The following is an 11087-nucleotide window of genomic DNA, read 5'->3' on the forward strand; positions in this document are numbered from 1 at the left end:
CCGCCTCTCCCTCTGGGCCGCCCCTCCGGGGCCCCCGCATTCCGGGGGGCTGAGCCCCGACCCCAAGCCCGGGGCCGCTCCCACCTCCTCCCGGCGCCCCCTGCTCAGCAGCCCGAGCTGGGGGGGCCCAGAACCTGAAGGCCGGGCGGGAGGTGGCGTCCCCGGCTCGTCCTCCCCGCACCCGGGCACCGGCAGCCGGAGGCTGAAGGTGGCGCCTCCCCCGCCGGCTCCCAAGCCTTGCAAGACCGTGACCACGAGTGGCGCCAAAGCCGGCGCGGGCAAGGGCGCAGGGAGCCGCCTGTCATGGCCCGAGAGCGAGGGCAAGCCCAGGGTCAAGGGGTCAAAGAGCAGCGCCGGGACGGGAGCTGCCGCCGCGGCCGCCGCAGGGGCGGGAGGCGCGGCAGCCACGACCTCCGGTGGGGTCGGAGCGGGGCCCGGAGCCCGAGGGAAGCTGTCCCCCCGGAAAGGCAAGAGTAAGACCTTGGACAACAGTGACTTGCACCCCGGACCACCTGCCGGCTCTCCTCCTCCACTCACCCTCCCGGCCACCTCGGCTCCAGGCGCTGCTCTCACCGTCGCCGCCGCGATGCCGACGGGGCCTGCACCGCCCAACACCCTGGAGCCCCCAGCTCCGGGGCTGAAGCGGGGCCGGGAGGGGGGCCGCGCGTCCACTCGGGATCGCAAGATGCTCAAGTTTATCAGCGGCATCTTCACCAAGAGCACAGGGGGGCCTCCTGGCTCCGGGCCCCCCGCCGGGCCCCCAGGCCTGTCTTCCGGCAGCGGGTCCCGGGAGCTGCTGGGCACCGAGCTCCGCACCTCCCCTAGTGAGTAGGGCCGGAGTCTGAGAACCGGGAGGGGAGGGCGCCTGGGAGGCTCAGCTGGGGTTGGGGGAGCCCGTGCAGGGCTGACCTGGGGGAGCTTCTCTCCTGGGGGGGCAGAGGAGCCAGGCTGCCCTCTCTGCCAAGGACTGGGGTGAGGACCAAGAGGTCCTGGCGGGGGTGAGCAGCGACATGGTGGGACAGGAGAAGTGACTTGATTTCAGGGGGATTCGGAAAGCCTCGGAGCTTTCTGGGAAAAGAATACCCTTGGTCAGAGTGACTGCTGGAAACTGCTCAAGCTCCAGACCCCACTTCCAGCCCCAGCTGGAGCCTGGGAGCCTGGAGACAGGACTCTGCCTGGCCCAGAGGGACATGGAAGGGGAAGGGGATTAGGAAGCTCAGTTTCCCCCGAGCACTGGGGGCAGGTGGCGTGAGAACGCCCTTGCAGGCAGCTCCTGGCCAGGGCCAGGTCAGCCCCTGGGCTGAGAGCAGGCTGGCGAGGCAGCAGGAAGGGACTCGGCTTCTTTCCATGCAGGTGGATTGGGGAGTCAGGGAGTGCTAGGGCCTGGATGGTGCTGGATACTTGAACGTGAAGTGAGAGGGGGCAGAAGGAAGCCTCAGTCCCCCCACTGCCCACCCAGGCCCCAGAGCCTAATGGGAACCCCCAGGGGGCTGACCAGGAGTGACTCAAGGGGGCGGGGGGGCTGCTGCAAAGGCAATTCTTACCCCCTGGAGACTTGGGAGGGGGTACGGAGAAGGTGGTGTTTCGTTCCGGGGAGGGGGTGTCTTTATTTCTTATCTTTTTTCTCCTGGAAGAGAGGCGAGGGACTCATGGTTTAGCTCACACTCCTGGAGGGGAGGCAGGTCCGTGAGCGGGGGCGGCTCCCGGGGTTTGGCTCTGGAGCGGGTGGGAGCAGATGGCTCCGGATCCCAGAGTTCCCGCCGCAGCTGCGGCACCCCGGGAACGTCCGGCCAGTGTCAGGCGCGGGGGCTGGACCCGGCGGGCGGAAGGAGCATCCTGCCTCCTCCCACTCCTCCAGGCCTGTGGCTTCTCTCCGCCAGGGAGTGGAGCCCTTGCCCATATTTCTTTTGGAGCATGCTGGTGGGGACGGTTATGGGAGAAGGGGGCACAGAAAATCCAAGCACCATTCCTCGGGCTGTGGGGAGGGGCCAGGGCCTTCAGCCATTGACCTTGAGCAAGGGAAGGCTTATCCCTCACCTCAGTTTCCCTCCTGTGACATGGAGATCGAGGAAGATCCACTCCCTTCTATGTCCCAGCCCCGCCTCCCAGGGTCAGCCCGGGAATCAGACAGGCCTTTGGGTAAGAGACCCCCAAATTCTTCCAGAGGAAAGGACTCACCACTGTCAGAGCCCTGGTCTCAAGGTCTGGGGCAGGGACTTACAGTTTGGGGATGTGTTTTAAGGGAGATGCCAAGTGAAGTATTTTCGTCTTGCTGACTCCGTTGCTAAGCAACCACTGAGCGGCAGCAACAGCTGTGCGGAGAGCTGGCTAGGATGGCAGGACTGGGGACCACTCTCAACCCTAGCCTTTCCACGCAGCTCCCCAGCCCAGGCAGGGTTCTGAGAGTTAAGAAAAGCTGCAAAAGGAGGAGGGGTGGTGAGGGTTGGAAGTCCTCCTGAGCCTGGAGCACCCCCTCTTATGGCTCCTTTCCCATTGCAGAGGCTGTGGTCAATAGCCAGGAATGGACTTTGAGCCGCTCCATTCCTGAACTGCGCCTGGTAGGTAACGTGGTCCCCTTGTCCGCAGGAAGGCTGACCTCCTGTTCACTGCGCTCTCAACTCTCTCTCCTTCATCTCTTCCTTCCCCTCTCTCTGTGAGAAAAGGGAACCGTTTTTTTAGTTCTCCTGAGATTCTACCTTCGTGGCACCTTCCTGAGGCTTGACACATCCTCACAACTTTTTCTTTAGTCTCCTTTTCCCTATGTATCCATGGTTGTCTTTCAGGCTTCTCCTCACTTCTGGCATCTCTCCTATAGTCCTTCATATTCTATTGCCTAGAATTGGGTAAAACTTTTCAACCAGTGCCTAGGGCAGTGGTGGCGAACCTTTTGAGCTCGGCGTGTCAGCATTTTGAAAAACCCTAACTTAACTCTGGTGCCATGTCACATAAAGAAATTTTTTGATATTTGCAACCATAGTAAAACAAAGATGTATATATTATATATATATATATATTTAAATATATTTTATTGATTTTTTACAGAGAGGAAGGGAGAGGGATAGAGAGTTAGAAACATCGATGAGAGAGAAACATCGATCAGCTGCCTCCTGCACACTCCCTACTGGGGATGTGCCCGCAACCAAGTTGCATGCCCTTGACCGGAATTGAACCTGGGACCCTTGAGTCCTCAGGCTGACGCTCTATCCACTGAGCCAAACTGGTTAGGGCAAAGATGTATATTTTTGATATTTATTTAATATATTTAAATGCAATTTAACAAAGAAAAATCAACCAAAAAAATGAGTTAGTGTGTCACCTCTGACACGCGTGTCATAGGTTCGCCATCACTGGCCTAGGGCTATGACATGCTCCCTCCCCCTATACACACATCTAGTATGTTTTCTAAACAGCACAACACACACACACACACACACACACACACACAAATGGTACTGAGTTGCTGACATTATTCAGCTTTTTGGGATTATTTCTTGCCACACTCCTGGCCTGATCTTCCCAGACACGCTCCTGACTGTCATCCTGGCCCTGTGGGACCCTCCTGGGATGATTTAACACTGCCAATCTCTTCAAGTTCTCCAGACTCAAGCATACTGCCGCCTCTCAACTTCCATAATCTCTGCTCTACAAACTTGTCTGCAGGGTGTACTGGGCGATGCCAGGAGTGGGAAGTCATCGCTCATCCATCGATTCCTGACTGGTTCATACCAGGTGCTGGAGAAGACAGAGAGTGAGTTCTTCGGAGTCATAGTAAACTAAGGGTTGGGGTCAAGGATCCAGGATTAATGACTAGGCAGTGTGATCAATGACTAGGTGGGAATGGAGACCAGAGGGAAGGATGAGGCCATGACAGCTAAAGCAGAGGGATAATGGGGTGGTCTGGTGACCTGTGACCTCTGACCTACCACTCCCAACCTTTCTGCACAGGTGAGCAGCACAAGAAAGAGATGTTGGTGGATGGACAGACTCATCTGGTGTTGATCCGAGAGGAAGCTGGGGCACCTGATGCCAAGGTGAGGGGTGAGGTATGGGGTAGGCAGGCTTGCTGGGGTCAGCACTGGCCAAGGGAGTGGGCTCTGGTTTCCCAGGTCTAACTGGGAATAGCATCGAAAGAAATGGACTTGTTTGACCCTCTCTTTGTCCCCTCACCCCCCGCAAGTTCTCAGGCTGGGCAGATGCTGTGATCTTGGTCTTCAGCTTGGAGGATGAGAACAGTTTCCAGGCCGTGAGCCGTCTCCACGGGCAGCTGAGCTCCCTTCGGGGGGAGGGACGAGGAGGTCTGGCGCTGGCATTGGTGGGGACGCAAGGTAAAGAGGGGCTGGGAAGGTACTACTGGTGGCTACTGGGCTATTGCCCAGCACACGAGAGAACTCGGTAAGGTATAGAAATGGCCACGTGGATTCTAGTTTCCTCTGGAAGGAGCCTGGTCTCCAGATGAGGGAGCCATTAAGCCAACACAGACTTCCCAGGACCCGAGCAGAGAGGAGGCTCTCCCGGGAGGGACAGCTGTAGTAGCAGTCGCCTGCCTTGTGTTCTTATGCTCTCGTTTCCGATGCCATCACCATGGGAAACAAAAGCTCAGGCCCTAGTGCTGATAGAAAGCCTTTTCCACTCTCCCTGGCTACAGCTGGGTCAGGCTGACACCTTTCAAAGGAGCCTATTCAAAGCAAAGAGAAAGCACAAATGAAATGATGGAGAAAACACAGAGGCAGGAAACCTTTTAGAGAAGTGATTCAGAGGCGCTCAGACTCTCCGCCGGGGCGAGGAAAGCTCCTGCCACCGCCACCTGTGTGAGGCTGCGGGCTGCCTGGATGCCTGTCCAGCCGGTGCCTGCTTCCACCTGTCGCTTGCCTCCAGCTTTCCCGCGGCAGAGCGAGCAGGCCACCTGTTACGCACGGCTCTCCAGCCTTTTCCTAGTTCACGTGCCAGGCGTTCTCCCTTTCAGTTCAGGGTTCATTGGATTCGCAGGACAGGGTGATTGTCCCCTGTGAGTCCCAACCATTGTAGACCTTGTCAGGAAGCTCCACCGACTCTGCAGTGTTTTCTGAAGACACATACAGAGGGCACTCCGCCGACTCATAATGCAGCTGGGCATTTGGCTGGGTCCAGAACTTACAAAAGGCTATGTACTCCGTTCCACCAGCCACAGGAGAGGTCCTTTCAGACCCTGTCCCTAGTGGGTCCAGCCTGGGACTGGAGCCCAAGGGGAAGGAAAGCAGGAAAAATGGGGGGGGGCCTTGATCCCGCTCCTCTCCTGCGCCCTCAGACAGGATCAGTGCTTCTTCCCCTCGGGTCGTGGGTGATGCTCGTGCCAGAGCTCTGTGCGCAGACATGAAACGCTGCAGCTACTACGAGACTTGTGCAACCTACGGGCTCAATGTGGACCGGGTCTTCCAGGAGGGTGAGTGTGGTCATCCCAGCAAATGTGGGGAACGGGGCTAGAGGCCTGGGATAGTCTTAGAGGCTGCGCATCCGGGCCTCGCTCTGTGGGTGATAGGTAGGTCATTCGCCTGTGCGGGAGGCAGGGGGGACCAGGGAGGCCAGAGAAGTCTTGCGTAATAGCCACAGGTCTTTCTGGACTGGAGGAGCTGGCAGGGTTACATGTGGCGCGAAGGCCACACTAATAAAGAACTTGGGGCCTATGTTATCTCTTGGGGATTTCTCAGAGCTGGGCACCAGAGGGTGTTCTTGGGTATCTGCCCTACTCACACCTCCTTCCCCTCCCCCCTCCAGTGGCCCAGAAGGTGGTGACCTTACGCAAACAGCAACAGCTTCTGGCTGCCTGCAAATCCCTGCCCAGCTCCCCAAGCCACTCAGCTGCTTCCACTCCCGTAGCTGGGCAGGTGAGTTGGGGGCTTCAGGGTCCACAGAGGGGCTGGTAAGAATCTGAGTGGCTGGTGATCCAAGGAGGCTGGAGGAGGGAAGGAGGCTGGAGGAGGGAGGGCAGGTGGGAATGGTAGTGACACCATTTGTAGAAAGTGCATTGGACTGGAAAACCAATGTCCTTGAGCAAGTCACCCAAACCTCCCAAGGTTGTTAGGAAAATTATATGGCAAAAACTTGTGAAGTCGACTTTGTAAAACTAAAGCACTATGACTATGCTAGTGAGGAGTTTCTTATTAATGCTAATACAAGTAAATGATGATGAGATCGAGGAATTCCCCTGGTTCCTCATAACTAGATGTAACTGTAGCTTGGTGGGATGGGAGCATCTCAGCTATTTTGACTTCTCCAGGCTAGTAACGGGGGCCACACTAGCGACTACTCTTCTTCCCTCCCGTCCTCACCCAACGTCGGTCACCGCGAGCTCCGAGCTGAGGCAGTGGCAGTGGCTGGATTGAGCACCCCAGGGTCCCTGCACCGGGCAGCCAAGCGCAGGACCAGCCTGTTTGCGGTATTGGATATGCTGACCCCCACCCCCCGTCCCCCGTTACCTGCCCATCTTCCCTGGTCCCTAGACCCCTCTTTTGGGCCCTTATTCACCTGCCTTTCCTGTCCTTCCATCAGTGTATCCCTCCATCCATCTTCTAACTGATGCCAATAACCATTCCAGAATCGCCGGGGCAGTGACTCTGAAAAGCGGAGCTTGGACAGTCGGGGAGAGACAACAGGGAGTGGGCGAGCCATTCCCATTAAACAGGTGGGTGTTTTCCAGGGGCTGAGGGCAGGCTGGAGGTAGCTGATCCTAACTGGGCTCACCCACATGCCTTTCTCCAAACTGCAGAGCTTTCTACTAAAGCGAAGTGGCAATTCCTTGAACAAAGAATGGAAGAAGAAATACGTGACCCTGTCCAGTAACGGCTTCCTACTTTACCACCCCAGCATTAACGTGAGTGGCAGAGGCTGGCCGCCACAGCGCTGGCCTTAGACGCCCTTCCAGCTCTAGGAGTCTGTGCCTCTGACAAACACTAGTATTTCTGGGAAGGTCGTCTGGTTCTCTTAAGTTTAGCAAGCATGTTGAAGGTTAGGTACCTCCCAGGTGCCCATCCCGGGGATGAAAAGGTAACTATATCTCCCCAGGGACTTCCAGCCTAGGGGGAGAGCATGGAGAAAGGGCCTTCACCGGGCCTGCCCTTCAGGGAATGCTTTCTGGAGGAGACAATGCTGAGCCAATAATGTTTGGCTCATCCCCTAGAAGCTCATCCCAGCCCACTGAGCTCTAAGAGCTCCCCCTTTTTATATACATTTTTATTGATTTCAGAGAGGAAGGGAGAGAGATAGGAACATCAATGATGAGGGAGAATCATTGATTGGCTGCCTCCTGCATGCCCCACACTGGGGATCGAGCCCAAAACCCGGGCATGTGCCCTGACTGGGAATTGAACCGTGACTTCCTGGTTCATAGGTCGACGCTCAACCACTGAGCCATGCTGGCCAGCCCCCCCTCTTGAGTCCTGCTCTATTCCCTACTATTGGTTGCTTCCCAGCACCACCAAGGAACGCAACCTTCCCTATATTCTCAACCCCTGTGCCCCTCCAGGACTACATCCATAGTACCCACGGCAAGGAGATGGACTTGCTACGAACAACAGTCAAAGTCCCTGGCAAGCGGCCCCCACGGGCCATCTCTGCTTTTGGCCCCTCAGCCAGCATCAATGGGCTCGTCAAGGACATGAGCACTGTCCAGATGGGTGAAGGCCCTGGTGAGTGGGGCTCATGACAGAGGGCAGGAGAGGGGCCAGGGCTAGGGGAAAAGGAGGGGTAGTAGGGAAGTAGGGACTGGATAAGGGAGAAGGTGGGTGATAAAGACGTACCACGAAGGCATGGGCCCAGAGACCGAGTGGCTCACTGAGGTTTTATATTCTTCTCCTTCCAACAGAAGCCACTACTCCCACGCCAAGCTCAAGCCCCAGCCCCAGTTCCCTGCAGCCACCATCAGACCAGACATCCAAACACTTGCTGAAGCCAGACCGGAATTTGGCCCGAGCCCTCAGCACTGGTCAGTGAGGACCCATCTTCCATCCACTATCTTCCAGATCCAGATGGGATGTGGGTGGGAAATGACCTTGGGGTGGAAGCTTGGAGACTGGAATCCAATGCATGAGTGGATACATTAAGCATCTACTGGGTGCAGGCACCAAGCTCACCATTATCGAGTTTATCATGATGTTTAAGACAAGCGGGTTCTAGAGCTAAATTGCATGAACTTGAATCCTGGCTTGCCACTGGGGCAAGTTACTTGATCTCTCCATGACTCAGTTTCCTCATCTATAAAATAGAGATAACAGTTTCTATCTGAAAGGGTTGCTTTAAGGCTTAAGAAAAATGAGAACATTGTCTAGCACATAGTCAGCATTCAGTGTTTGGAATGTTTAGAAATCTATCTATCTATAGTTTTCTTAATTTATTTAAAATAGCAAGTAACACTGTAACAAGTAATCCTTACAACAACCTTGTCAGGTCAAGACGATTATCCCCATTTTAGGGATGAAGAAACTGAGGCTCAGAAGATTAAGTGACTTGCTCAAGGTCTCAAGGCCAGTAAGTGGCAGAGCCAGGATCTGAGTACAGGTCTGACTCTAAACCACTCATCTGCCCACCTCCTCAGGAATAATCCAGGGGGACCTCCTGGAGAGGGACAGTTGAAAGGAGGGAACCCTAAAATGCCAAAGCTAGTTCAGGGGAGGAGACAGGCTGTGATGAAATCAGGAAGTCTGTGGAGGGGCAACTGAGGCAGCTGTGTCCCCCTTCCTAAGACTGTACCCCATCTGGAGACCTGAGCCCCCTGAGTCGGGAACCTCCTCCTTCTCCCATGGTGAAGAAGCAGAGGAGGAAAAAATTGACAACGCCGTCCAAGACTGAAGGCTCCTCTGGGCAGGCCGAAGGTGAGGCGTTGGTGGGCAGCTGCACTCCCACTCTGGACCCTCACCCCCAACTCTAGACCCCTGGCCTAGTTCCTGCAGGAGGAGGAAAAGTGTCTGAGCTGAGTGCTTGACTATCATTACCACTTTGCACATAATTTAGTGAAAAAATGAATGGACACCCCTCAGCCCTTGTCCTTCTTCTGGTTGTCCAGTCAATGCCTTTTACCCCCGCAGTCCCAGCACCCTGTGCCCAATGACCTCTCTCCTGATGACCCTCTACTTCCCCTTCCTCAGCTCCTGCACCCAGGGCCCCATGACCCCCAGGGTCTCAGCCCCTGATCTCAACGTCCCCCTTTAACTCCTCAGCTCCTGACCACCCAGCCCCTGTTCCCAGTAACTTCTTATGATTGCCAAGCTCCCCTGACAGCTCTTGACCCCAGTGAAGCCCCCAAATCCTCAAGACTTCTCAACCCCAGGCCCCCTCACCCCAGGCCTGTGGCCCACCTTCTGTACCCTTTCCCCGTGTTTACTCAGTTCCTGACCATCCCTTCCTCTCCCAGAGACCCGGCTCCTCATTGACCATGATAACCGGTCCCCACCGCCCCTGCTCTCTGCTGGGTGCTCAGACCCAGCCTCCAGATCTGCCTGCTCTCATGGCTCTTGGCTTCCGCTCTACTCTGCTCCGGGGCCACTGACTTTAGTTCTGCTTTCTCTCCCCATCTGTCTGTCCTGCTTTGTCTCTGGCACTCTGTCACTCTCTCTCCTTCTCTCCATCTACCTCTTTTTTCTCTTTCTTGGTCTTTTTCTCTGTTCTGCTCTCTATTCTATCTCTATATCCTTCGCTTCGGGAAACCAGCCAAGCGCAAAATGTGGAAACTAAAATCCTTTGGTAGTTTAAGAAATATTTATAAAGCAGGTAACAAGCGGGGAGCTGGGAGGGGCGCTCAGCTGGGGTGCAGAGGGGTGGGGGTGCCCCTGCCTTCCCCTGCATGTGCTCGGGCTTCCTGCTCTCCCCCACCTCTGCTTCCCCAGCCCTTCTGCCCACTCCCAGGGGCTTGGGATGGACATCAGGGAGGAAGGTTTGGGGAAGGCAGCTCCTGTTTGAACTCTCTCCCTCATGACCCCATCCCATCCCCCCACCCAGAGGAAAACTTCGAGTTCTTGATCGTGTCCAGCACTGGTCAGACGTGGCACTTTGAGGCCGCCAGTTTTGAGGAGCGGGATGCCTGGGTCCAGGCAATTGAGAGTCAGATCCTAGCCAGTCTGCAATGCTGTGAGAGCAGCAAGGTCAAGGTAATGGGGGTGAAAGGTTTGGGGGGAAAGCAGAGGTGAGTGTCTGGAGAAGGGGTCCCCGGGAGAGTCAGTAATAACCCCAGCCCTTTCTGCAGCTGCGCACAGACAGCCAAAGCGAAGCCGTGGCTATCCAGGCGATCCGGAACGCCAAGGGGAACTGTATCTGCGTGGACTGCGGGGCTCCCAGTGAGCGCAAGGGGGCAGTGGAGGGGCCTGGGAGGGAGTGTGGTTCGCGGGCCGTTGGCGATTTCGGGGTGGGTGCCCGTGTTGGCTCTGCGGGGACCCAATTTCTCACTCCGTCCACAGACCCCACGTGGGCCAGCTTGAACCTGGGCGCGCTCATCTGCATCGAGTGCTCCGGCATTCACCGGAACCTGGGCACGCACCTGTCCCGCGTCCGCTCGCTGGACTTGGACGACTGGCCTCGGGAGCTGACCCTGGTGCTGACGGCAATTGGCAACGATATGGCCAACCGCGTGTGGGAGAGCAACACGCGGGGCCGAGCCAAGCCCACGCGGGACTCCTCGCGGTATGTGCGAGGGAACAGATCGGGGGGCTCCCGAGAGGGTCCACGCGGGGGGGCGGGGAGGGTCCCGAGAGCCCTTCCCATCGATCCTGGTCCTGCAGGGAGGAGCGTGAGTCATGGATTCGCGCCAAGTACGAGCAGCTGCTGTTCCTGGCGCCGCTGGGTTCTCCGGAGGAGCCGCTGGGCCGCCAGCTGTGGGCTGCAGTGCAGGCCCAGGACGTGGCCGCCGTCCTCCTGCTTCTGGCCCACGCGCGACACGGGCCGCTAGACACCAGCGTGGAAGACCCGCAGCTCCGCTCCCCACTGCACCTGGCGGCCGAGCTCGCCCACGTCGTCATCACGCAGCTGCTGCTGTGGGTACGTGAGTGGGGCGGGGGTTGGATGGGGGGGGGGGGGGGTGAAGGGGTCTGGAGGGCTCCGTCTCGGAAACGGCCGGGCAGGGGGAG

The 11087-nt window shown here is 57.1% G+C and overlaps 1 protein-coding gene across 1 annotated transcript in view; it reads left to right on the forward strand.

Annotated features, from left to right (window-relative positions):
• Window positions 1-11087, forward strand: part of AGAP2 (ArfGAP with GTPase domain, ankyrin repeat and PH domain 2) — a 15663-nt gene that overhangs the window by 4281 nt on the left and 295 nt on the right. Inside the window, exons 2-17 of the mRNA XM_023757938.1 lie at window positions 2500-2558; window positions 3661-3748; window positions 3946-4031; window positions 4178-4325; window positions 5285-5419; window positions 5752-5861; window positions 6254-6412; window positions 6572-6658; window positions 6743-6847; window positions 7499-7661; window positions 7838-7957; window positions 8715-8843; window positions 9967-10115; window positions 10211-10301; window positions 10422-10644; window positions 10743-10998. Coding sequence (XP_023613706.1) covers window positions 2500-2558; window positions 3661-3748; window positions 3946-4031; window positions 4178-4325; window positions 5285-5419; window positions 5752-5861; window positions 6254-6412; window positions 6572-6658; window positions 6743-6847; window positions 7499-7661; window positions 7838-7957; window positions 8715-8843; window positions 9967-10115; window positions 10211-10301; window positions 10422-10644; window positions 10743-10998 — 2108 coding nt within the window. The remainder of the gene's footprint in view (window positions 1-2499; window positions 2559-3660; window positions 3749-3945; window positions 4032-4177; window positions 4326-5284; window positions 5420-5751; window positions 5862-6253; window positions 6413-6571; window positions 6659-6742; window positions 6848-7498; window positions 7662-7837; window positions 7958-8714; window positions 8844-9966; window positions 10116-10210; window positions 10302-10421; window positions 10645-10742; window positions 10999-11087) is intronic.

The sequence above is a fragment of the Myotis lucifugus genome, unplaced genomic scaffold, assembly GCF_000147115.1.
Source record: "Myotis lucifugus unplaced genomic scaffold, Myoluc2.0 scaffold_119, whole genome shotgun sequence".
Classification (NCBI taxonomy): domain Eukaryota; kingdom Metazoa; phylum Chordata; class Mammalia; order Chiroptera; family Vespertilionidae; genus Myotis; species Myotis lucifugus.